Source organism: Siniperca chuatsi, linkage group LG16, assembly GCF_020085105.1.
Source record: "Siniperca chuatsi isolate FFG_IHB_CAS linkage group LG16, ASM2008510v1, whole genome shotgun sequence".
Lineage (NCBI taxonomy): Eukaryota > Metazoa > Chordata > Actinopteri > Centrarchiformes > Sinipercidae > Siniperca > Siniperca chuatsi.
Genome location: NC_058057.1, coordinates 6,966,003 through 6,993,769, shown reverse-complemented (window position 1 = coordinate 6,993,769; position 27,767 = coordinate 6,966,003). Strand labels below are relative to the sequence as shown.

General features: G+C 40.1%; 2 protein-coding genes across 10 annotated transcripts in view; one reads left to right on the top strand and one right to left on the bottom strand.

Annotated features, from left to right (window-relative positions):
- Positions 1–548: 548 nt before the first annotated feature.
- On the bottom strand, positions 549–27,588 carry elp3 (elongator acetyltransferase complex subunit 3). Of its 2 annotated transcripts, none has more exons than XM_044170359.1 (15): positions 27,459–27,588; positions 26,636–26,735; positions 24,006–24,144; positions 23,332–23,402; positions 22,967–23,030; positions 22,565–22,633; positions 21,238–21,392; positions 16,907–17,068; positions 16,645–16,771; positions 7,758–7,951; positions 6,245–6,335; positions 3,557–3,622; positions 3,197–3,424; positions 2,847–2,928; positions 549–1,413 (listed from the first exon to the last, which is right to left on the bottom strand). In XM_044170359.1, the coding sequence occupies exons 1-15, from the start codon at positions 27,586–27,588 to the stop codon at positions 1,322–1,324; spliced, it is 1,770 nt and encodes a 589-aa protein (XP_044026294.1). In that variant the 3' UTR covers positions 549–1,321. The 2 variants fall into 2 exon arrangements, with proteins under 2 accessions (XP_044026294.1, XP_044026295.1); XM_044170360.1 differs by lacking the exon at positions 27,459–27,588 and adding an exon at positions 27,079–27,398.
- The window catches only part of LOC122863663 (kinesin-like protein KIF13B), a 43,996-nt gene continuing 43,751 nt past the window's right edge, over positions 27,523–27,767 (top strand). For 7 of the 8 annotated variants that reach the window (XM_044170356.1, XM_044170354.1, XM_044170352.1 and 4 more), the window contains exon 1: positions 27,523–27,664. Coding sequence is in view for 1 of the 8 variants with exons in the window: in XM_044170358.1 (XP_044026293.1) it covers positions 27,648–27,664 (17 nt within the window). In the remaining 7 variants the exon portion in view is untranslated. The remainder of the gene's footprint in view (positions 27,665–27,767) is intronic. The other variant, XM_044170358.1, reaches the window with a different exon arrangement.

The following is a 27,767-nucleotide window of genomic DNA, read 5'->3' as shown; positions in this document are numbered from 1 at the left end:
GCGTGGAAAGAAAGCCTGAATGTGGCTTATTCCTCAATGTGTCAGGACTGCAACACCAACACACAGCACAGTCACGGCACAGGGGCCGCATCCAGGAAATTACGCATGGCCGTTCAGCTTCAATCGCCCCGTGCAGTCGGAATCTATATGAGACACAGGTCGCCGCGTGAGCATTTTGCAGTTTATTGCTAGCTATTTTTTTTAAATGACAAACCCTTTCCAGTAACAGTGTGGCTGAACACAGCATTCAGTCAATGTTCAGTGGACAAGTAACTGATGGAGATGTAATTGGAAAGGCTGTGTCAAATGAGCCAGTAAAACACTCTCATAGAGCAATCATGAGGGGTCTCCAGCTAGGGCTGGCACCCTTGACATTGGGGAATACATTATTGGAGCCACTCTTATGATGTGACCTTTCTTTGGAGGCTAAAACCTTTTTGTCTATTCTGTCATTTAGGTTTAATTATTGAAATGACTCGCAAAGATCAAGAATCAAGAATCAAGATCGCAACATCAAGAATCTTTCTCACAAAGCAGGACACAAACAGTGACGGAAATATACTTTATTCCTTGAGAAAAAATGGTCAAGTGATGTGTTCAACATCTGGAATTTACTAGAATACATGAAGCCCAAGAATGCATGACAGAAAAACAAGAAATAGGATTAACTGTAGGGCTTTAAAAAGCAATTTATGTAACACTAATATTCAATTTCCTGCCATATAAATCAAAATTGTGCAATTACACAACGGCTGCCCAGCGAGGACACTTCCCACTGTTCATTCATCCACTGCCAACCATTAATGAACGCTTGACTCATAATGGGTTTTCTATTTAATTGCAACATAAACATGATTAACTCAAACCATGATGCTAAACAGGTTTCTCATCCTAGACGAACACACACAAATTATTTAGGGGAGCAGACTAAAATTTTACCTTTTTTAAAAAACAACAACATTCTTTTATTGTAGCAGTAAAGAATGTTTGCATCTCAAAGTGAACTCAAGACCTTCTCCACAAGATGCTCTGGCTTCATCCCAAATCCCAAACTTGAGAGCTTCCTTACACCCTCTCACACCGTCTCCTTATCTAAATAAAGTGGAGGAGATGCAACAGCTTTGCCTGGTGTGCACCAGATAAAAAGCACTGCCTGGGAAAAAGTGCCAACCATTATCTCCTCTGATGCTAAGAAAACAGAACAAGTTTCGCTAAACATACTGCAGCTACCATGTCCCGAGAATATTGTCTTGATAAATAAAATTATTTTTATGTGTATGTGCGTCTGTATCCACTGATCAGATGAAAACATTGTCCAGGTTCAATCCATTCCAGGTCCATACAGGTCCTTTACCATATACGGTCCCTCCAACTCATAGCCCATCTTTCTGTAGTAGTTCCTTGTTCCTACACCTGCAAAACACACCAGAGAAGACAACAAGGTGCTCAGTATAGGAGAACCACAGAAATCAAACAGACACTGGTGGGAAAACTAACACTGCTGCTTTACATTATATGTTATTGATCCTTGTGGTGACTTCTTTTCACTTGTGAGCACAAAGTAACTAGAGCCTGACCGATACTTTGGCATGACTGATATTAAACAGCCAATTTTAGCTTATTACAGATATATCTGTATTAGTGTACTGTATATTTCAGCTAAGTCGCAAGAAATAGTTTGACATGTTTGAGTCATTTAGAAACAGTCATCATTAAATAGTATATTCACCAGAGAGCACTGACAAGTTTATTTTTCAACTGTAAATATCCCACTCACTACATATATTGGTCACAGTTCTTTAATAACCAAATTTAAGGGATCCTTATCAAAAATGGCCCTATTTTTGTGGCGGCACAATGACCAGTGCAAGTATTTTTTTTAAATGCATTACCGTGTAAATGTTACTGTATTACATAACATATGATGTGATTTGACCATTTACAATGTAAGATACAGTAGAATTATGATTGAAATAGCATTATATTGGTTAGATAAGATGGGGAAATTGTCAATCATATCAACAGCTTCACCATTTTTTTTTTTTTATAATTTGCTTCTATCATCATTGTACTAATTAACTTTTGAAATAAAAACCACACTCTCTGCCTCTGGCTGCAGATTTGCGGTGCTGTGTGTTCACATCACAACCCCCAGCACCATCCAGACAACAATATGATTTCCTGGAGAAGCGCTCTCGATTCGTTGAACTTTAGTTGTCATGCATTACTGCGATTGGCTCAGCTGTTTCAGAGTGATGAGAGCAGTCAAGTGTATTTATATTTCACTTTCGCCCAGCCCTTTTGCATTTTGTGCTGCTGCACCTACATGAACCAAAAAAGCAGGTGAGCTTGGAGACGCCCACACGGTCCGTGCAGCCAGGAACTACCACTACACACTTGAAGATTAAAATTATGTTAAAAATACAATAATGGCCAATATATGGTGCTCTCAAATACACATATTGTTATCGGCCTCAAAAATCTAGTATCAGGCTCAAGTGACTTCAGAACATGACGTAGAAATATTGACATTGTTGAAAATATAACCTCAAATATTGTTTATCAAGTTGGTGAAACGCTTGAATGACTTAATTATCTTAAAGAGGTGCAAACTTTATTAACACTTCCAATTATCAATTCACAAATCCATATCCTAAATCATCCTGTACTGTGTAATTTAAATGTTCTAACTTGCAGTATGTGTACGTCCTGATGACAACTGCACACATGACATTACAGTTTGTCTTCTGACATATTAAAGACATGCTATGACTTAAATAGGTATTCGTATTTGGACGTCTAAGGAGAGGATAAATGATGCTCTCCTGAGCTGTTTTGTTTCTCACCTGAGATAACAGCCAATTTGCTAGAGCCATGTTCATCTCTGGCAATTCTCTCTGCCTCCTCCATCAGCATCATACCAAAACCCTACAAGAAGGAGAGAAAGAAGCAAATAAAGAAAGTTACTTTGTAAAATCAAGTCATTTTTCAAAACACTTTTGAGCTACTTATGCCTTATTTTGTGGTCAATCTCAGTCTTAGTCTTTTCTAGTCTCATGTGGATCACAGAAAATACAGGCCAGGAGCAATGTCTTACAGTGTCAGAGAAAAACAATCAGATTCACAGCTGGTAAAGAAATCAAAGTGTCTGGGTATGTACTTTATATGTAGAATCTGTGTGTGAAAGTATAGCCACCTGATGCTGGAACTTGCTGGGGTCTCGGCTGCTGACGGGGACTACGCTGCCGTAAACGTGCAGCTCGCGGACGATGGACACGCCTCCTTTCAGCTCCGGACGGAAGGACTGTGGGGAGCAGCGACGCAGACGCAGCAGGCCAATCAGGATGTCCTGCTCCGGATCCTCGTAGGAGAGGAAGGTCTCCCAGCCGCCATTAGCCACGTAGTCCCTCCGCACCAGCTCCACCTGAACACACACTCATCTTTGTTAGTGGTTGTACAAAAAACACACGCCATTTGGTAACTAGAAACATTTCGTCCTTTAGTCTTGGACTTTACAAAAGTAAATGGACTTTATCTCCAGGATGCTGTCCATTACCTGGTAAGGTCTGACTTTGTGGTGGATCTCCTGAATGCCCACTTCTCGGGTTCTCACGTCTCGACACTGCACACAGAGAAACATTCAAATGGGTCAGACCAGTTAAGAAACTCAAAATCTTGGGACGTCCTGAAGAATCTGATGTTGATGTTTACATCAATTTGAAATTCCACACAAAAAGGCTGTGAAATATAAAACATGGTAAATGGACTGTACTTGTATAGCGCCTTTCTAGACTTCCGACCACTCAAAGCGCGTCACACTACATATCACATTCACCCCATTCACACACTGATGGCAGGTTCCAACTGCTCATCAGTCTAAAGAAACTAACTAATTCACACACACTCACACTGAAGGCACAGCCCTCAGGAACAATTTGGGGTTCAGTGTCTTGCCCAAGGACACTTTGGCAATCCAGCGTTACTGTTATGAATGAGATATAATTACTATCAGCCTCACTGTTCGCGCTGCTACAGCCGTGTCAGAGCTGTATTAAATTACTGCTAATGCTAATCCACATTTCCTTCTGCCGCTGCTTCACATTAAAAGCATTCAACTGGTAAAACACACAGTGGCTTTTATTGTGAAGCAGTCACAGGAAACACAATGTGATTGCCACTGAGGTTAGCACTGACAGTGATCGTTCATCAAAAATGAATCTAAAAAACAAGACAATGGTCATTTTTTATGTTTACATTTTTTTAAAAATTTTATTTATTTATTTATTTTTTTTTTTACAGTAGATCTGTTTTAAATCGGTCAGGGAGTAATGAACAGTCAGGAGCAGCCACAGTGAGCTGGTAGATGAAGATCTCTAGGTGACAGGCTGCACACCGCCAACTCCTCAGCAAGGTAACCAACTTTACTGTTGTTGGGCCTCACCACATGTGGAGAACAAAGAACAGAGGCCCGCATGGGAAACAAAAAGCCTGAACTCATAGAAAAATCTCCTTGAGCTGTGAATTCACACCTGGGCACGAGATTTAAGCTGAATCAAAACCCTGGATTTCTACTGGACGAGCCACCACAGGAGCGCAGGAAATTCCGGCGCTCCGGTCATGACATCATCATCCATATAAAGGCCGAGCGCACCGGTCGCTCGCCGTCTTGCCACTATAACTTCGGTTGCTTCTGGGGACGCATCATGTGAACTTTAAACTCCCTAGGTGAAGTCTCAACTTGCTGGACAAGCAACAGACTTTGCGTTTTGTGTTTGCTTAACACACTTTTGGACAGAGATTGTTATATTCCACGTAACAATCTCTTACCTGCAGAAGGAAGATTCAGGTTTACGGTTTTCTTCACGGAGAGGAGGATAACCACTGAGCCCCGCTCTCGACCCACTAAAAGTCGACTGTTGTTCTCCTTCGCTGCCGCCCGAAGGAACAGCTTTGCCGTTGAAGCCGTTAACGAACGGTGCCCGGCCACGTCAGCATCCGAGCATAGCACAAACGGACTGACGCATTGAATTGCTATCTAAGAGCGATCTCAAGTAAGAGGTTTGTGTTTGGGCAGAGATAGTTTATATCTGTGTGTTATTTCATCGAAGCTTCATTTGTTGTGAATTGTGCTTTGCATTATTGAAAGTAACAGAAGCTAATAACTGTGCTTTATCAGACCAAAGTCCAGTAACAAAGCTGTTGAATGAAAGTTTGCTGCCTGTGTGATAAAGGGACAGCTATTATGTCTTACCACGGCATTTGAGCTTTTCTTTCTCTCTCCTCTTCATTAACCCACATGCGTTTACACGTAGGTATACACACCTACACACACACATCTCAAACAACCCCGATAGCATGGTAGCATAACTAGCTACGCTTCACACCATCTTGAGGACATATACATACATACATACACATAATAGAGCGTGTCGTCCGTTTTGGCTGTCGCCCTTTGTTTGAGTTTCGCAGCCTGCCCGCCATCTGTCATCTTCCTCACTCTCCACCTCTCTATTGTCCCACACACACACTCACGCACATACACTAACATACACACATACTTACACACACACACTTTACATGCTATGCTTATTGTGTTTAGAGTAGATGATAGTGGTTTGTTGGCTGAAGTTATTGATTATTTATCATTGCTAAAGTTAAATAATAATAACAATAATGATAATCTATTGTACTTTCAAAGAGCAGTTTTACTAGTGGTGGTGGTGGGAAAAAAGCAGTTGCTACTGATTTTTGTGGTGTGATTTCAGCCTGACGGTCGATAAATGCCTTTCTTGGGAGGAGGCTCTTTACCCCATAGGTGTTTTCTGATGAACAGTGTGGATGAGTCTGTTTATCCTGAGTCTTTTTTGATGGAAGTTGGTAAGGGGTCTTCTGCCTCATGTTTTGTGCTGGAGAGCCTATTAGGTGCACCCTGGCCTGGTGTTTTCAGGATGGATGAACGTTCTACTTTCCAACATAAATTCAATAAATGTGGGGGGTGTGGAAGGGAGGGTGCTCCAATTCTATGCTTCAACAGTTCTAAACTGTACTTGGCGGGGTTTTTAATCTGTCATCTTACTCTATCATAGCAATGTCAGTCAGCATTTGTCTGTTGGCAGCCGCCACCACCAGAGTTTCAGGTACCTCTCTGGATTGCATCCCAGCTGAAAAGTCTTATTAGCTTCTTCACTCAAAATAAGCTGACACGCGGTCTTTTAGTCTAATGCGAGAGGCCTTTGAGTCTCACCTCAGTGCCCATGTCCTTCATCCTGGCCAGTGCCAACTCTCTCAGGTTGCCGTGCTCCACTCCGGAGCTCACCAGCGGCATGGGGATGTCCCTGATAGGCGGTACAAGAGCAGGAAGCAGTGAAAAGACAGATGATGCATAAAATGATGGAAGAATAGTTTTAGAATGATATATTACAGATGCAACCACATAAAACTAAATCTATACCTGGGGCCGTATTCACAAACATCTTAAGGCTAAAAGTAGCTCTAACTGGTGGAGTTAGGAGAAACTCAAAATAAGGGACGTGTCAGTCCTAACCTTGTTGGATGTTTTTGGCCTAAGAGTAATTCACAACGTATTTTAAAAAGTAGCTACCAAGTCTGAGAGAAGTTAGAGGCAGTCCAGAGCACTCCTAAGTCACTGAGACCTACTCACAGTCTGGCAGCTGCTCCAGGTAATGTGTTTTGTAAAAATAGAATAATAATGAACTTTAAATCCATATATTTAAGACCATGGCCATTTAATAAGGATTCAGTCGGCTCACTAACAAATCAAAACAATACAATAACACCGGAGATGACAGTTTGGCACAATTCTATGCTACTTGGACACTGGTAAAATACAGTTAGCAGCGATGATGATCTCAGCCTCAGCAGTCTGACAGAATTATTAATCATGCTCTTCAGACCCCAATTCACCCCAAAAAAATCACATGCTGATGGTATTTGATGCCAGATACAATAACAAGTCAATATTTAACTTTGTTTCATGTTTTATGAAATCTGTCTATCAATCCATCCACCCATCTTTAATTTAATTTGTTCCGTATTGATGAATATTATATTTCACATTCACTGACAGACCAGTCAAACACAAATCACTGTGGACATAGTGATAAGGTTCACTGATGAAACAGTCATCCATCCCTTCTCTTAGCTTAGGAGTTCTCTTTGTTCCTTATGAAAAGTGTCTCTCAGCAGCTTTGTGAATAACTCTTAAGAGGAAACTCTTAGCTAGGAACTTTATATTGCCATTTAGGATGACTCCTAATGGTAAGATATGATCCTTTGTGAATGTGGCCCCAGATCAATTAAGTACAAAATTCGGTCAGTATCGTTACGTGTCTGGTAACTGATGTATTTTATCTATACTGGGGGGGGAAGGGTAAGGGAGGGTAAGAGGTATTTTTACATTTAAATTGTAGAGAAAGTCAAATAAAGAAAATTGGAGAACAACCATCAGTTTCTGGGGCTTTCCCAAACAGAGGCAGAAGAGCAAGAAACTCACATCAGACAAAAACAATGCGTCAGAATCACCACTGAGAAATATTTTTCAGCTAACTACTGCTACTGAAGAGGAATGAATCTCATTCATGTACAATACAATTAACATCATATGCCAACAAGAATCTATGTGATTATGTGTACAGTGCAAAAGAAATAGTGTGTCTAGTGTGGAGTTCCTCTACAGTCTTTAATCTACAGTCACCTGTGTGTCCAACCATCACCATCAGGCCCATTCATTGTCTCACCTCTGCACCCGGTACACTCGTGTCCAGGGCGGCACGAGCGCCAGGATTCGGGCCACCAGGTCCACCAGGGCACTGGGTGTGTAGCTCTTGTATCGGCCCGTCTTCCACAGCTCATACAGACCCGTACCTCGGATCACCAGCGTCGGGTACAGCTTCAAACCATCGGGCCTGAATGCTGGATTCTCAAAAAACTCCTGCAAGAAACACATAGACGGCATGTGACGGCATTCAAGCGTATTTCAGACAGCATTTCTCGGCATCCATGCTTGGTCTGGAAATGTTAAGGCTGAACAAAAATCCACCGACTCACAGAGTCACAGCCACCGTTACACTTTGTTTCTCAGTCTTCTGAAATGGAATTTCTGACACAATCTGAAATGAATTTAACACACGTGTATTTCAACATGACGAACAATGACAATTTATTTGACATTGTCTGTTTTACCACACTTTATGGACTGAAATTTATTGTACACCATATATCTGCAATGTTAAATTTGACTGTCATGCTAACAAGATAGATACATAGCTTTAAATTGAGAAAAAGGTGGGGAAAAAAACGTAAAAGTAGACATCAATTGAGCTTGTATAAAGCACATATCACATATAAAGCACATAGCACATAAGAGGCAGCACAACTGTGTGTCTGGTTTAGTGCAGTGAAGGGAATCAGTGTGATTTCCAGTCATTCTCCTCCCCTCTGTACTGACTGTCATGATCAGAACCGTGAAGATCTGGAATCGAGGCACATTCTCCAAAATAGGCCGCATTATCAGTATCTCATAATCTCTCTCTCGTCACAGCTCATAATCACACGAGGACATGTCCCTCATGGCCCTGCACTAAACATAAAAAGGAGGAGGGGGAGCCAATCTGACAAATAACAATGCTTCGATACCAAAAAAAAAAAAAAAAAAAAAAAAAAAAAAAAAAAAAAAACGAGACATGACACTATTTTGGGAGATGTTGCACCTGCTACCATTTTGGATCACTTAGGAGTGGAACCCTGTTAAGGATGCCTCCCCAGGGGCATGGAGCATCTGTACACGAGAGATAAGTGAGAGAGGATCTCGGGCTGGGAGGAAGTTGTAATCGAATTTCATTATCAGGACAGCCATAATAGACGCAAGGAGGATGCAATGTTGTCTTGCTGCTGCTCTCTGCCTACTGCAGTCATCCAGGCTGATCAGGACAACACATACAAGCAACAGATAATGGCATGTTTGAATGAATGTCATTAATGCAAACAGGAAGGAAAATTAAGAAATCCCTGCTTCCTTAAGCTGGCGACCAGTAGTGAAGAGCTCTCTACTGAGACGGCCCGAATGGAATTATCATCACCACTTTTCATGGAAGTTGTGTTATATTTAAGTAAACATCCCTCCACTGAAACCTCAGCTGCTATTTGCATCATTTGCTTCCCATTCTAATAAAATTGGATACTGCCAGACAAACAGAATCTATGAGCTGGAATTTTCCTTCATGCCGTCCATTCATTATATTTCCCTGTTTAATCCTTTTAAGGGTCACAGGGCAGCTGGAGTCTTGTAGGACGGGCTGCACAATTATGGCTAAAATTATCACAACAAATATTTTCTTTCATCCAGATTTTTCATCCGTTCAACTAAATTGTTTTATTTAAGCCCCTATGTGTAGATTTTTATGTGATTATAGCATCTTTTGTTAGCAAACAGTTGCTTATTTACACATCGAGCAGACACAGAGCAACATTAGCATTCATTTGGAGTCATGTTTCTGGTCACCTGATGAATTTAAGTCCAATATTCACGTTCCTTTTAGCTCTGTTTTTGGTCTCTACCAACTCCTGAGAGAAATATCTGGCTCTTTTGCTGCTAAATGCTCCATTACGTTAATCAGGTAGTCTCTAACTTTGTCTGTCTGCCATTTGGTGCTGGACAGGTAACAGAGAGTGGGTTTATTACAGATACAGACAGCTCCCGGCTGCGGCTGAAAACGACAATAAAGTTGTGGGCTTTAAAATCAAAACAATGAGCTAAAAGACACTAACAAGACTTTTAACTTAATGTACAGATTTCATTTTTGCAAAAAATGCAAGTTACACCTGTCAAAAGGTCAAAACTCCACAGGGTGCCTTTAATTGAGGCCAAATGGAGGCATCCTGGACTAAGGCGTACACTAACTTGTTAAGAATATAAATATGTCCCATGATTCTGAGGTCCAAATGAAAAACACTTATTTTTCCACTACTTCCACTTCCTGTCTTCCTTTTTAGATGCACCCTGTGTTCAAAGTGTAGCAGTGAATTTTATAGATCCCAGGAAAAATCCTGAGATGCTTAGTTTAGATCCTGGAGTGAAGATGTTTAGGAACCTGCATATTTTCCCCCACTCACCAGAACGAAGTGTGACATGGAAGATTAGATATGATGAGGGGGAGCAAAGGGGAGCCACACACAAATTGTATAATCTGAAAGTGTCAGTGTGATAAGAGGGGGAGAAAGGCAGAGAGGGAGACGATGTGATTCAAAAAGGACAGAGGCGAGAGAGAGGAGATAGATGAAGTGACAGGAGAGATGGGAAGAAGAGAGATTGTGACAGAACAGAAGAAAAGTTACGACTGGAGAGGAAAGACAACAAAAAGATAAAGTGAAAGATAATGGAGAGGAGAGAAAAGCATGAGGGGAAAGAGACAAACAAGGAGTCAGTAGAAAGGAAAATATTGAGACTGCACACTGAGGGGGGGAGACAGCAGCGACAAAGGAAGAAATTAAGTGTAGGGAGAGGACAAGTGACAGAGGAAGTGTTACAGGAAATCAAAGAAAGAGACTCTGAGGGCCAAATACACATTTAATCTGCTTCCTCTCACTGTGCCGACCTGCTGCCGCCCTCCATATTACCATCAACACACACACACACACACACACACACACACACACACACACACACACACACACACACACACACACACACACACACACACACACAGAGGTAATGTAACAAATCTGCAGGAAGACACAGACTCTTCCACAACTTAAATCTTTTTCTGTGAAGACGAAGCACTCAGAGCTGTTGATGCTCAGAAGATTGGAGGTGTCCTGAATGCCTTCCTCAGTACAACACACAAAAATAACCTCTAAAAAACTGAAATGGTGCTTCGCCTTCACACAACTCTAAATAACTCCTGCCAGGAAAATCAATAAGACAAGGGTTAAATCTCTTGTACGCTGTTGCTGTCCTCTTTCTGTGAAAACAACAAAACTGTGCATCACAGCTGGCATCTGATCAGCAGTGGAGCAGACATTTTGGTTTCAGTTCATTAAACTTCCATTCTGTCCTTTCCTGCTCTCCGAGATCACCCACAGTATAATGTGTTTTAATTACAGCCCAACTGATATATCAGCCAATGTTAGCTTATCGTAGATACATCAGCATCAGCATATATGTCGGCCGATAAGTAGAGAAATGTAAAGTAAATTAAGTAAATAATAGTAAATGTAAAGTAAAGAAATGACAGTATAGAAATGCCGAAGACGTGGTTCAGGACATGTAGGAAGAGAGTCTATCCACTGATAATAATATCAGATGTTTTTAAACTCTCAAATATTGACATTGGTATCGGCTTTAAAAAAATCCACTAGTAGTTCTGCTAGTTTTAATAAAGAGAAATGCATATTTTTCTGTTTCTGTTGTCAGTCAACTAAACAAGGATGATCCCCTCAGGATGACCTTGATGATCCCTTAACTTTTCATCTAGAATTTTTTTTATTGGTCCAACACTTTGGTTTATGACCAAATACCTGCAAACCTAATGACATTCCCATCATCCTCAGCTGTACTTGAGCATGATGACACTAAGATGGTGACCATGGTAAACAGTATACCTGTTAAACATCAGCATGTTAGCACGCTGTGCACAAGCCTCACTGCTGTGCCTACGCCTCACAGAACTGCTAGCATGACTGTAGACTCTTACCATTGTTTTTAACTTAACTCCGAAAATGTCACACTAATCTTTTAACTTTACTGCTCTTCAGTGCCCGACCTCCTCCGTGCGAACAGAGGACCACAATGGAGAGGAAAAAATAAACTTTTAAATATAGCCGGCTTAGTGTAGACATACTCTTACGTTTCAGTCAGCCCCTCTGAACAGAACAAAACTGCTTCCACTTTACATCTGAATGTTCCATCTCTGTTTTGTTGTCTTTTCTTGTTTCTCATTTGTAGCTCATTACAAAGGAAAAATCAAGGTTTTGAAGTTTTTCATCTCTGTAGACACCTCCATTGTAATGCAAAACCCTGTAAATCACCACACTGCCAGTAATCAGAAACTGCAATAAAAAACAGTTGAATTACCAGGAAAAGGAGAGAGAAATTGTTACTATTGCTCGTTCTGAGACAATGAGTGACATATTTTGATAAGAGTCACGGGGGTGCGTCAGAGTCTCACTTGCAACAATTAGTCATATCATTTCTTTTCCTTCATTCTGTTTTTAATCACTTGATTTCTGTTTTATCAATGTAAGAACAAACCAAATGAGCTGATATTGTGCACAGCCTCAAACTGAGCCTTCATTTACATCCTACAGTCAGGCATGTTGGGAAGGAGCACTGTCTGATTCTGCACATTCATATTATAGCTGTGTTTCCAATCAGAGTTGTAAAGTGAGCCTGCTGTTGAGAGACATCTGACAGGATTTTCTTTTGAATCACATCACAGTAGGGACTGTGAGTCGACTGTCACAGCTTTCCCCGTTTCTATTTTAAGACGCTACATGTAGGACCTTCTTGTTACTATACCACTGTGAGATAAGTAGTGATGACGCACCCTGATGCCAAGCAAAAGAAGAAGACATGATTGCTAATGTCACAAACAATAAACTTAATGATCGACTTAGTGCATAGCATTACTAGTATTATTGTTAATCTGGAGTTTTTACTCATTTTGTTTTTCTTTAGTATTACTTTAGTAGAATATTCATTATTGTGTCATATAAAATGGACCATGAGTTCCAGCTCAACTCACTGCAGTGAGGATATATATTTATCCTTTTATGCTAAAACAAATGCACATTTGCATGCCAACCTTGAGCGGAATACAGACTATGCAGTGATTGACAGTTGTTTCCAATCCAACTAACCTCCTAGATCAGCTGAAAACCAAACATGTCTGTGAATATGAGGATTGTTTAAGAACACGTGCTTTGATGGGCATCCTGGTGATCTAGCAGGGTTTTTCCTGCATAGAGAATTATGAGGCGGCGGCCTCCGTCAAATTTCGTGCCACCTCCAGCTCTTGACAAAACTCTGACGGGTGTCTCAGTGGAAAACACTATTTTCTAACAAGAGTTGCTTCGTAATCTACCTATCATAATCAACACAGTACACCGGGAAAGGCGCTGCCAAGACTGCCAAAGAGGAACAAAAGAGCTGCAATTTTCCTCAACGGATTTACTCCAAAGAGTGTCTGTTTTTTTCCCCGAGAGGCGAAGGTATTCAGTTGCCAAGTCATTAGGAGCGTATCAACGCAAAGCTGACATTTACGTGATTTTAATGTCACTTTTTATTCACCTTCCCAGATTTTCTCAAAAACATAGAGCCAGCGGTTTTGACCTGCAATGGTGGAACAAATTTACCTGGCTAATGAGGAGAACAGGACATGTTACCTATGCCAAAAGCATTGTGCCCCCACGCTGCACAATCATTGATGAAATGGTAGAGATCATCAGCCAGATTTTGGATGACCAGCTGGTGGCAGAGTTGTCAAAATGAGTGGATTAATGCTTGATGAAACCACTGACATCTCTGTCACCAAGCAACTGGGTCTTATTGTGAGGTGAGATGACTTTCTACAGTTAAATAAAATGTATGTATATATTCTGATTAACATTACTTAGACTGAATATAGATTTTTTTTTAATATAGTTTTTTGGGACCTGACAAAGTGGGAAGCACTGTAGTAAAAACCAAAGTGCTGCATCTGGGTTAACGTGTCTGCTGGGGATGCTGCGACTTTGCATGACACCATACTGAGAGTCATCAGAGATGACAAGACGCTACCAATCAACAAGCTGGCCTCCTTCGCCAGTGATGGAGCCTCAGTAATTATTGGTGAGTTGTCTCTTTTGCTTTTATCTTTAGTTAAGGTATTTGATGAGATTGTCATAGTGATCATTTTGACTTATTTTCAGGAGAAAAACTGGAGTTGGAAAGAGACTCTAGAACTCATTCCCTGGCCTGAACCACGGGGCAGAGGGGAATACCATACCTCATCAAATATGCCAGGACTGTTGGAACAATGAATGTATTTGAGTAGTTAATGTGGACTCAAGAACTGTTTTATTGAAATTTGTTCAAATCTTCTGCAGGTGATCGAGCCATTTCTGACTGCACGACTGAGAACATTTGATTGAGAGCCGATTCCCCGCGCGAGCAGTTTGCCTGTCTTCAGTGTGTTCTCTCCCAGGCAGTTTCTTACGAACGCTGCAGAGTATGGGGATGCTGAGATGAGGACACTGGCAGAGCAGTTCCCAAGACTGAGGGAGTCTGACCTGGTGTCTGAGTGGGACTCCTACAGACTGAGGGTGAGAAGTCCTGATCTGAAGGTACTATACATCAGTTACGATAACTGCACCACCACCACAGTCTATAGGTTTTAAAGAATAATTTTATCTTTGTCCCCACTTTGCTCTACTTCAGACCAAATCCCTGGAGAAGGTGCTTCTATGGCTTGCATATCCAGAATCCTCTGAGCTGTATCCCCCCCTGAGCCTTGCAGCTGCAATCGCCCTCACAGCCTCTGTCCAGACTGCAGACGTGGAGAGGCTATTTTCTGCACTCACGATTGTAATATATGATTGAGAACACTATCACTATTCATGTCTGTATCAGAAGTGGTTGCTTGAGCCAGTTGAAGGCACGGTACACATGCATGTGTGTGTACACGATCAGGATGGTACCACCCCCGCCTCATTTTGAGCCAGGAAAAACCCTGTTAGTGGTTAAGCCACATACCATGTAACATCCCTAATGCCGAGGACCTTTGTTGCATGATGCATACCCTTTTCTCTCTCTGTCCCCCATCTTTCCTGTTTGTATCTACACTATTAAAGTATCCAAGAAAGGCACAAAAAAATGCCAAAAATCATTTAAAAAGAAAAAATTAAAGAATGTGCTCTGACACCCCGCACCCCCACCACCATTGAGTCTGGTTCTGTCCAAGGTTTCTGCCTGTTAAAAAGGAAGTTTTTTCCTTGCCGCTGTCGCCAAATGCTTGCTCATGGTGGGATTTGTTGGGTACAGTCTAGACCTGCTCTATAGGAAAAGTGCAATGAGATAACTTCTGTTCTGAATTGGCGCTATATAAATAAAATGTAACTGAATTGAATCGCTCTCTGTGATATAAAAAGAAAAACTACAATGCAGACATTGTGGCCTGAGTCACTGACCATGGCTTTATGATAAAGCCATTGGTTTAAGGACCTTACACAGACTATAACTGCACATCAATTAATACATGATCTCCATCCAAACTGATGTAAGCCTGAAGGCAATGTTTAAAACCCAGAATAGATGGTATGTAACACAAAGCCACAAACATTTCACCCGGGGCCAGATGCTTAACATTCCCGACTAAAACTCTGTATGCATAAAGACAGGAATATGCATACCCATTATTTATTTTCCACTTGATTTATAAAGCCGTGGTTCTGTTTAATAACTCTCAATCATTGTAATGTACGTGCACAAGCCTTATTTACACTCCTGCAGTTAACCATAAATAGATGAAGACATCCTCCCAAACAACTTGGCATATCAATACCTCTGTCAGTTTCCTCACTCTTTAGTCCTGTAAATGAAAAAAAAAAAAAAATACAGCAAAGAAAAAGTGACATTTTGCCTATTGTGCCACATCAGGAAGTTTCTCCAACTATAAAAGAGCAACTGCCATTATGCAAGGCTGTGGCTATTCATAGCGCCCACATCATTAATCCATCACATGTATCTATAAAAAGGTAAATGAGAACATCAACACAAGGACATAAAATTATGCCTCCAATGTAAATTAAAAGAATGATAAATTTGATCATACAACTGTACGTAATCAAAATGACGTTTAGAAATGTGCCTTTGATGGGCATTTTACAAATCGCTACACTGCAAAAAAAATCTGGGAAATTGGCAAACAACTTAAACAATGTTCTATTATTTTGATTCCATCTCTACCATATCGTGGCTGGCTGTAGAAAACTGCATGTACGCCTTGTCTAAACTATGCGTGTCAGTTAACTTCCACCATGAATCAAACTCTACAACCACTGTAAAGTGTATTAACAGTGAACTGATAACTGGTAACGTTTACTCAAGGTAATTAATAATTACTATCCCAGAGTCTTGTACTGCATAGTTAAAAGATAAATAAATAAATCACATTTTGTTGAAAGTATGAGGAGAAAAATGATGTATCCTGATATTTGTCGTTACCATCCAATAATTACATTATACTGTGATATAAATTCTATGCAATGTCATCCAGCCCTAAATCCACCAGAACCAAATTCCTCTGGAACTTTGGTCAGCATTACAGCTTAACCTAATGCAACATATTGTCAGAATAATGTTATTTTGTCTTCTATTTAGGAGCATAATGCTACTGCTGTGGGGTCACATATGGTATGTAATAATTATTTCTACCTAGGATTACAAGATCACAATCATGATATCACTTGGATCCCTTGTGCGGCCCTTCCCCTAACCCACTATTGCAACAACAGTTTATTACTAACTAAGCTATCACTGTTGGCAGCTGTGTGGTCTTTTCCAAGAGATGATCAGCTCAAGGTATAATTCTGTATAAATAATCTAAAATGTTAAAAAAATAACAACAAATCACATTTGTGAATGCTTACAATAAACTGCTCCACATCCCTCTCCATGCCCACGTTAGGCAGATCTGGCATCATGTGGGCGACTACTTTGAAGCCGGCGTCCTTTGAAAGGTGGAAAGACTCGCATACAGCTCGCACCGTGTGGCCTCTGGAAGAAACACGCATGTGCAAAAATACAGTTAAGTTACGAAGCCTGAAGGTAAACACTAATCTATCCATCACACACCGTCAGATCTGCTTTCTTATCTACATCCGTCCGCTCATTCCCCCCTGACCTACTGACCTGTTGGTGTCGCGGGCCACGTCTTCATACACACTCTGGACTCCTATCTCCAGCCGGGTGCAGCCATAGCCCAACATGTCACTGAGGTGTCGCTTCAGGCAGTAGTCAGGCCGCGTCTCGATGGTGATTCCTACACACTTGGTGTTACTGCGCTCAGAGTACCTGAAGGAGGAAACTGTCTCAGTCATTTCGGTTCTGCTCATAATACATTTATGTCTTATAATATCATTCTTGCTTTGATATAATAACAATTTTTGAATTTGACTATTTAGTCTTACTATTTTGGAGTGCTCTATATGCTGGGATCATTTAGCAACATCAATTTAGATGCTGTGAGTTTGCATGGCTCATTATCCAGACAGTTAACACTAACCTCACATTAAGGACACACTAATGCAATAAAGGAAACAGATGATAGCAACAAAAAAAAAAATGTTTGTAATGCAAAAAATGTTAAATGAGAAATTAATGTGTGTTTATTTTGTGTGAAAAGCAAGTTAAACACTTATAATTATAATTCAGTCATTTCTAAGTCTCCTATAAGGGGATGTAGATTTTGAAAGTGGCTATAATCAATATTTTTGCAATAACAATAGAACATATTACAGTCTGTAATGCGAAAGGAGTCCGTTGTAGTGGTGAATCCACAGATAATTGTCACTCGACTCGAGTTCCCCTCAGCTCTACAGAGCCTTTTAGTGTCTTTTAGCTTTTGGACCCGGAACTTTTTGTTTTGGTTCATTCTCACCGGTCTCATCGACCTCATTTCCAGCAGCAGCAGGAAGCTGTTTTCAGCAGAAAGCTTTGAAAAACCTACTGTATACCAGCACCAAACAGCAGACAATGATAGCGACTAGCTGGTAAACTTAGAGCTAAAAGGAGAGTGAATGTTGGATTTAAATTCTTCAGGTGGACACAAACACGACTCCCAATGAATTATAATGTTTCTCAGTGTATACTGGATGTGTAAATAGGCAACTGTTTGCTCACATGTTCACCATATTAACTTCATAAGGTGATAATATGTCAGTGTTGTGTTTACAGCTTGTCGTGCTGCCCTCAAGTGGGCAAAAAAAGGGTTAATGAAGGTTTTAAGTAATCACCTAATTTGTGCTGGTCGACCTCAAGGGGGTGATGACTTTTCACTTAGTAGTAATGTCCACTTTCAACCCCATTTTCCATTTTATATATCTCCACCTCTTCACTGTCTATCTTTTTATAATGCCCTCCCTTCTCAATTCCCTAATTACTTACTTTTCAGTAAAATATTATTTGCAACTGATCACCATACTAGTTGTAACTGCATCCCATGTGACCAAGGCTCTTGGAAAACTATTGTGTGTCCACACAGCAGCAGGTCTGCTGATTGAAGAAGCCATAAAACACTAAACGAAGCAGCCAGATGTAGAAAGTGACTATAGGTGACGCAGTACGATACCTAATCTCAAGACAGATATTTTCTGAACTTCATCTAGCCTGAATCTGACTCCACTGCTACTTCTAAACTTATCTGAGTCACTGATCGAAGTCGCAAAAACAACAGAAGCGAGCGAACAGACACGTCTCATCCCGGCACACCAGCCAGCTGTCATTTTCTCCACTCCAGCTGCTCCAATGACCATTAGCTCCCCTCATGCCAGCTAATATTCCTTCTGATTCTGTATCTGCTGGCAATAAATGTCCATCTTTTACAGTCTGCTGGCTGATTTACACCAATTACAGGAGTTTATGCTCCAGAGAGGATGATCAGATTGTATGAGATGAATCAATAAAAAGTCTATTATCTCAGGCGATTATCTCGAGGTATCTTGCGGCTGTGATCAGATCAGGAGCTTGGTGAGCATGGTGAGACGTGAGCATCATGCACGCACGCTTTCTCCGAGTCACACACACACACACACACACACACACACACACACACAGAGGCTGAGATGAGATAAGGGCTTTTCCCAGCCAAACCATGTGCCTCCTCCTTCACAAACTGAGCAGCAGCCACCCCAATTACCTCAATCATAGCATCTTAACGAAGAATGCCGATAGCAGGGCAAATTCTGGCAAACTCACATACAAACATACTCACGCACACAGTGACGAACACATGCACATACGGGAGAAGACACACACACACACACGCAAACTGGCCTCTTGGGTCTTATCGGACTTTAGGGAATTAAATAGACCTTGCTGACAAACAAACAGCCTCAGTCCTTTGAAAAAGCCATTATTTGGTCAAATTGTCTGTATGACGTCTTCAACTCTTCAACAAATGGGTATTTCTACTTTGACTTTGAATCTTCCCCAAGTCATCTGAAAAGTTGCTATTCATCCATACCGAGCAGACGCGCGGCCAATTTCATTCAAGCTGGTCTGACTCAGTAAGTGAGAAATCGATGGAAGTAACTAAAGAGGACTTACTGAGAGTGGCCTCACTTATTTTCTTCCTGAATTCTGAATGGGTTCATTCAACAGCTTAATCTGTGGAGATAATCATCATATCTTTGCTTCCTACAGGATGTTTGGTGTTTAGTTGTGGTAAGTTTAATGGAAAGAGGGGTGACGTGAAGTGAATGTAAAAACATTGTGGTGTAAATGCGCATATAAATACGGTACAATACTTCCCATGTTGCACAATACACACAGAAAAACTGTTTTTCCGCACTGGGAATGGTTTGGAAGGGTGAGTACAGGGACGAAAGAGATGTAATGTCGAGTTCTTAATTATAGTCACTGTTTTTTTATTTATGTGTAAAAAATGTCAAATATTTTTGAAAAAATTAGAGGACGAGACATGAATTTAGTAGGGCTGGATGGATTAGCTGAAAGACAGAAAATGAACTGACAACAGTTTTTATATACATGTATATGTATAAACTAAAAGAACAGTCACACTGCCTTACAAAATGGGCCTTATACTTCACCTTGAACCATATTTTTTATTTTAAGTTGATGTAAGTAAATGTATACTGTCACATAGAATTGGCAGTGGGAACAAAATATCCAGCAGTAGAGGAAAGCTAAGTGAATGAATGTAGGGGAAATGCCTCAAATGGTAGAATAGCTCCCTCTGGTGGAGATTAGTGTTAAATATTCTCAGCTATGGTACCTCGCAGTTGCAATGTGCAAGACACACAAATACTGAATGGGGATAAGCTTTTATTCAGAAGATAAAGATGAATATAAACATATCAAAATACTGTCAAAATTGCCAGTAATGTTGCACCAGAACTGTATCATAGTGACTGTAACTCCTTAACTGTCTCGTACCTGTATCAAAGCAAGAACACCAGCACCAAAATAACTCTTCATAGAAGCCGGGCTCTCAGGGAACAAGGAGGAATGTAAATAGTACTGAGACGAAGGGACTGATAAACATATAACCAGCGGTGGAGGAAGTATTCAGATCCTTTACTTAAATAAAAATACTAATACCACACTGTAAAAATACTCTACTACTTTACAAGTAAAAGTCCTGCATTGAGAATGTTACTTAAGTAAAAGTATGTACGTATAATCAGGGAAATGTAGTTAAAGTACTGAAAGTAAAAGTACTCGATGCAGAAAAATGTCCCCTGTGAATGATACATACTATTATTATACCATTAGCTTATTATGACTCGTGCATTAATGTAAATGGATTTTACTGTTGTGGTTGATTGAGGTGGAGCTAATTTGTAATTTTGTATAGTACTGCAACTAATGATTATTTTCAACATAGATTAATCTGCTGATTATTTTCTCCATTAAATCGATTGATTGTTTGGTTTGTAAAAATTCGGAAAATGCCGTCACAATTACCCAGAGCCCAAAGGCACAATGCTCGTTTTGTCCAACCAATGGTACAAAATTCAAACCTTTTAAAAATACATTTTAATTATTTAAATAATTAAAAGGAAAAGCAGCAAATCCTCACATTTGAGAATCTGGAACCATTAAATGTTTTTGTATGAAAAATGAGTTTCAAAATGTTATCAAAATGTTTGCCAATTAATGTTCTGTCAATTGGCTAATTCATTAATCGACAACTGTTGGGTAGTTTAATTTCTAAAAAGGAATCTTATTTTATAAACTCTTTGTATGTTTTGAATGCAAAAATCTTAATCTGTAAAAAGTAACTAGTAACTAAATCTGCCAGATAATTGTAGTAAATAGTAAAAAGTGTATTTCCCTCTGAAATGTAGTGGAGTAGAAGTAGAAAGTGGCATGAAAAGCAAAGACTCAAGTAAAGTACAAGTACCTCAAAAAACAACTTCATAGAAGCGACTGTAGCGTGATGTGTTATTGGCACGAGAAATAGGGGACGGCACAGGCTGAAGCCTCGAGTTACTGAGTACCTGACGGCCTCGGCTACATTGTTGGAGGTGTGTCCTGACAAGGCGTCGTGCAGATTCCTGATGAAGTAGTCTCTGTACTCCTCGGGGAGAGCCATGAAGGTGCCGCCCATCACGATGAACTCCACCTTGTCCACGCTGTGACCCAGCTGCTTCAGCTGCACATCACACAGGAAAACACACAAGGTTTTGTACAACAGTGTAATTTGGCAATACTGAGACATTTTATTGGCAGTAATTGGGAGTACAGTAAAGTGCAGTGAAGAGCACTAAACACTATTATGACTGATCATAATATTTTGCAAAGCAAATTAGAATTATACTTTAAGCAGAAATTGCACATAAAACTGACTTCCAACAGCCAAAACTCAATGAAAAAAATGAGAATTGTAGCAAATTGAGATTCAGACAGCAAAGATTTTTACATAAACTGTGGCTTTAATGAATGGCTTTGCTCTGCTGCATTAGACTAATGAGGCCATAAATTCAAATAATGGCATAATTGGGGTCAAATCTTGGCAGGCGGGTAAAACCCATGACACTCATCAGTGTATACTAAATATATCATCAATGGTTATGATTCATACCACAGACTGCATATAAAGATGGACAACATGACAGCTCTCCATAAGGGAAGCAAAAACATCTCGATCACCCCCCAGTGGCTGGCTGCAGTATAGGTCATAAACCCCGCCCCCTCTATGTTAGCGGATGGGACATAACCCAAACTAAAAAAATCAAAGCACACGTCAAATACATTTTTCCCCAAAGATGGTTTCTGTCATTTTAGGTAGTTCTTATCACGCTGATGTGTGTTCCACTGTTCATTTTTCTGATAAGTTTTAATTAGTTATTTGGTGCTATAAAAAGGGGGTTTCACGTCATGATTGACAGCTGAGGCTGGCTCACAGTTGAGTTGGCCAGGTGTAGGGGCGGGACCTCGATACCGCGGCATAAACCCTGATTACTACTGCACAGACTCTGGCTCCAAATGACGTCACCAGCGCAAGATGGCAGCTCCCGCATCCAGGATATTTTGGCTTTATTCAGGAAGTGGAGATGCGTCGTCCATCTTATACAGTCAATGATTTATACACGTATGCAAGCAAAGACTTTCACTGCACAGAAGCCAATTTAGGGAAATGGCAGTTTTAGCAACATGCACATCTTGTGACTATGTAAAAGAAGATAAATTCCACAGCTACTAAACAGAGGCAGATGTGTTAAGCCACTAAATTTTACTGATTTTTGTGTAATGGTAATACCAAGCCAAGCCTAAATTGAAGAAAAAAAATTAAAATGGCTGTATACGCTGCAGGGTTACACTGACTTGCTCCACCCGATGTCTTGTCTGAAGGTAGGGGTCATAACGTGCTCGGATTGCTCTCATGGACGTTGGCTATCAGAAAGAGAGAGGGACAAAAATGATTAAAAACCCCAAAACAAAGACTTTGATCTGACTTGGGAAATTGCACTGCTACAAATAGAAAATCAAGACTACACAAAAACAAAAGCCACTATAATAACAGTAAGTAATAAATCAAAGTGATGGATAATGTCACAGTAAGCAGGGTGAATTTACAGAGAAGTAAGCACATTTTTCAAAAGACAATCTATCTTTTCCCAGAGAAAATCCAGACCAGAATACATGACTGAGCAGAGTAATGTGCACCTGTGAACTAACAGAATGGTGGCCTTGTTTAGATACTGAGGCAGAATGAAACTACCTTACCTCATAGCCGGTGTAAGACTGCGTGGAGTATTCAAAGTCTGAGTCTGGTCCACCAGGACAGTAGCTGTCAGAGTAGAATTTGATGTACAAGTTGCATTGAACACAAGAACAATACAACAATACACAAAACTGTAACACATGAGCAATGAAAACTGAATTCCCTTCTGAGGGTTTCCATCGTACTCTCTTGCAGTTTAACTGCAGCTGTGTCTTTAACTTGAACTTCTGTGCATACAGTACATACATGAACATAATCACATTCTGCTCACATCTACAGCTAACAATATCCAAGTAAAACTTGAGTAAATGTAACTAATTATCTGCAACAAAATGAAGTCAACAAACAAAAGCAAAGCAACACTCACACACAGATGTTGCCTGTAAAGCTGATGTGTGGACACCGATGTGGTTTGCACATCACAGCCACAACTGCGATCTGCATCAGAGACAGAAGCATTACATATTTTAACTATTCTTCTATTCCTTAGTGATGAATAGGTAATACGGTGTCTTTTAGTGGCTCCAACTTTCATACTTTCCTAAATATAATCTGTCCAAAAGCAATCGCGACAGTCACTGTCTATTTCAGTATGATATAGTTTATGTCTTCATTTGTAATTCATGCAAAACAAAAACCAAATCTGATAAAACATTCAACTTTTAACATTCCATAACAGCCTAGATGAAGAGAACCTTGTTTTGTTTTGGTTTTTAAACGTTAAGCTCCATCACTGGATCTACATCCATTTTCATCCTGTCATACTGCATGTTTGTTAATCAACCAACTCCTCCGACAAACTATGAGGAAATTGAAATCCAAACTTTTCAGGAAATGTTAAGATAAATCACCCAATCACACTACATGTACTGCAGGGATGTTTCTTCATGTCACTGCATTTTTTAGTATAACGTTACTTCAAACTACTAAGCTAAATGGCACATAATACATTTCAATTGTTTGGTTACAGCCTTACAGAGCACAACATTAAACTGCTGACCCCGGGTCAGAATGACAGACAGGAACTTGAGGGCTACGTACCCCACTGGCAGTGCGGATGGGTTTGGCCTTGAGTTTGGGCACCAGAGCGCGACGGTATTGTGGTGGAACAGCAGCGATGATGTCTACCAATCGAGGCTGGGCTTCGAGTCCATATTTAGCTGAAGTCTTCGTCTTTACTCTTTTGAAAACAGATAAGAATCATAGGTAGAAAAAATAGCACAATCTAGTGTACATGGTAGAAGGACAGCATATTTGTAGTCATTTGTAATCCAAGCAGATGACAATAATGGTAGATTTACAGTTTCACAAGCTGATCCCAATATTCTATATTTTGTTATACCAACTGATTCATACATGCATTTTTTTCAAAAGTCTTTGTATAAATGCAATACAATTGCAATACAAGAAGTACCTGCACAATGGAATCACAGCTCTATTTAATTGTATTAGCAATTCTGTTGCTAATTTAACAGCTGTATTGACAAACTGCCAGAAAAAAAAAACTATCTCCACAATCAGCCAATTATCAACAGCGAAAATAGTAGTTGACAGACAGCTGATGCCGGCCTTTGCATTTCAAGATTTCAAGCTTTAGGAGAGAGCATGTTCATATAGACAGAACTCTTCTGTGAAACAAGAATGACATGTATTCTTAAAATCGCATTGAGTGTTCAGCTGTTTTGACAGCCATTGCAGATGGTTTACATTAATATCATGCTGACGGCAAAATGAAGGGACCACCTTCCAGTAAATGTGTGTTTCCCAAGTCTCTAATTTCTCCTCCAGACAAGTACAATGTTAAACAGGGGCCATAGTATTTAGATTTTTTGTTTTTTGAGTCCCAGTTCATAACATGTTGTCATCTTAGCAGACCACCCAATTCACTTAAAGGACGAGCACCTGTCTTGCATTTGATAGATGATACAAAATTTGTCAACTTGTGGGAAAAAACACCACTACTCTTCCTGAATAAGCTTCCTATTTCTGTGCTGAAGTCAGCAGGTTATACATGTAATTGTATTTGTATAAGCCTATTAAGGTATATTCCCATTTTAATAGGTAATAAGTCACTGATAACTGTGGTAAGGGATTTCCTTAGGGCCGCTCACTTTTTTGACAAACTAACAGCTGTGAAAGTGGTGAGAGGATGTCCAAGAGAGATGAGAGGTGGTTTTATGTCAATAAATGAGCAAGCTAATGAAATTAAAACCCTGAATAGGACTTATTTAAGGCCATATGTTACTGATAATGATGTTAAGGAATTTCCTATGGACTTTTTCACAAACTAACAGCTGTGAAATTTGCAAGATGGGGTCCAAGACAAATGAGAGGTGGTTATTGAAATTACAACCTTGAAACGTGCACAATTAAGGAAATAGGTAATTGATAATGATGACTTGCTGAGTTGTGAACTTTTGTTTTTAAACTGTGATATTTAAACAAACCATCCGTCAACAGGGAAATAAAAGCCTGTTGTGTATGAGATGGGTGTAGTGCCAAAAAGTGATCAGAAACTGATTGCTGTCCGCGGGAGCGCGCGCAGCCCCTTAAAGCTGTATCGCCCAGTTTATATACGTGTACAGCTGCTTTTATCTGGATCAAACTCTCATAACGGGCACATAGACTTAACTTTACGTGCGTGGTAATAGCAGAGATATGTCTTTGTGAAACTTGAATGTTTCTTGCAACCTGAATTATCACAACTGTGGCCAAAGTGATTGCAGTTGTAGTGTAATCAGGCATGACTAGCTTACAGGCAATACAATCGTATTGTTTTTAACGTTTGTATGTAAAGGAGCTCTGCAACCCACATCCCCACAGACGGCAATCAGTTTTTCAGCTCACAGCGGGGTCTCTGAGCGTGACTGGCCGGCTGGCTAGCTAGCGACCCCTCCAGCTTCATAGGAGCTCTGGCAACAAACTCACATCAGAAATGTCATAATTAGGCTATTTGATCTAAAGAATGATCAACCACTGTGCTACTGTGTGAACACTGTTTTAGTAGTTGACTGTATGAGATCTAAGACTGAAAGATGGATAGCACAGCTACTCTCGTAATTCTAAGCAGCTGTCTCACATCTTTCTTCTCTCTATACACTCCACTGCAGTGTGTCACTAATAATAGACAAGTGAAGAGAATCTATACAAATCTGAACAATTTATTCAACATATATAGCATATACATACTTACAATGGCATTAATAAACATCATATTATGAATTAACATAAATCATGCCCAGCTCCAGGTTTATTTATGTTTCTTCTAACTTTTCCCTCATGTGATTGTATAATTTTAAAGAGTGGCCACTATCCTCTTGGCATTTATTTTGATATATTTACTTTCACTACCGGGTCACGTGTCTTGCTTTTCTTATTTTTTCAAAACGAAAAATGAAAAAAGGAATTTTCAAAAACCAAAATTGGACTGCTATTTGAATTTGGTTTTGTTGTTTTGCGTTTTTTGACAGTTTTTGGTAAAACGAAAAACCATGGTATTTCTGTTTCTTCGTTTTCGTTCGTTCTTCGAAAAAACAAACAATCAAAACGGACCTATTGTCCGTGTCCGTTTGTTTATTTGATTAAATCCAAAGTGGCAGAAACAAGAAAACGACTCGTATTACCGTTTTCTCGGACCCAAATAACCTGATTATAAGGGGCTGTAGACTTACTTGTTGAGATTGATGTCTTTGCCGTCTTCATGGGCTTCAACCAGCTGCTTGATGACATCAGCAATAGTCATCATCATCAGCTCAGCTCGGCTGAGATCACCTGACAAATAGGAATAATCAATACAGTGAGATTACTATTTTTCTAGTACTTCAACAGAGATGCACAGACGCTTCAAGAAAGAAGCCGTATTTACAAGTTCCAGCTACAGCTAGTGTTAGTCATTGTCAATAATTGGATGCATTAAGGCTTTAGCATGCAGAGTTTTCAAAATAGGAACGACACACTTTTAAAAGCAGAAAACAGTATTACAGTTGTATCAGTGTCATCATGTTGTCATTAGAGACGGAAGCAGACTTGCAGTTAGCATTAGCAACAAGCTACAGCCAGCTTGACAGTTTAGAAAGCCATTTCAGATATTTTAAACACTTTGTCTCGCACTCACTCTTTTTCTTTGGTTTCCCCATTTCTTCTTTTAGGCACACAGTCTAATTTCCAACAGGTGGGTGCTGGTTTGAGGAATTAACGTTATCACTTTATTCATCCGAGAGGGCTGTCAGAAATAGTAAACAACTCCACGTTGAGTCTATCGTCCAAACACGGCTTCTGTCGTACACCAATCAAGACTGTCGTAAAATGGCGTAAATGCGTCTTTTTCTGTATTAAACTGCCGATTATTGAAGTTTCTAAAAGTTTCCGAGGGTAAAACAGTGCCACACAGTTTTACCCCTGTTGTTTCAGTTTAATTAGCATTAACTGAGGATATTTTAGTTATGTTGTCTTAACATGTTTAGAACAAATCTCTTTTGAAGGAAAAGCACAGACCTGCAATCCATGTGGATCCACACTGTGGCGCTGAATTTCCTCTCAAATTAATTGCACAAGTGTGTGCAGAGCAGAGCGCAACTGGGGAACTTGGAATCTCACTAAATCTCACAGCAAATCCCTTTAGCATGGCTTGACTGATCTCTGCGGGAAGTTTCAGGAAATGCAACAGGTGGAAGAGCCGACGGAATGAACTGTGTATTGCCGTAAGTGTTTTTTTAGACTTACAAATAGAAACCAGGGTTACACAGTAACGTTACACTGTACTGGGGTCAGTTACATTTATCAGCGGTCATTATGAAAATATTT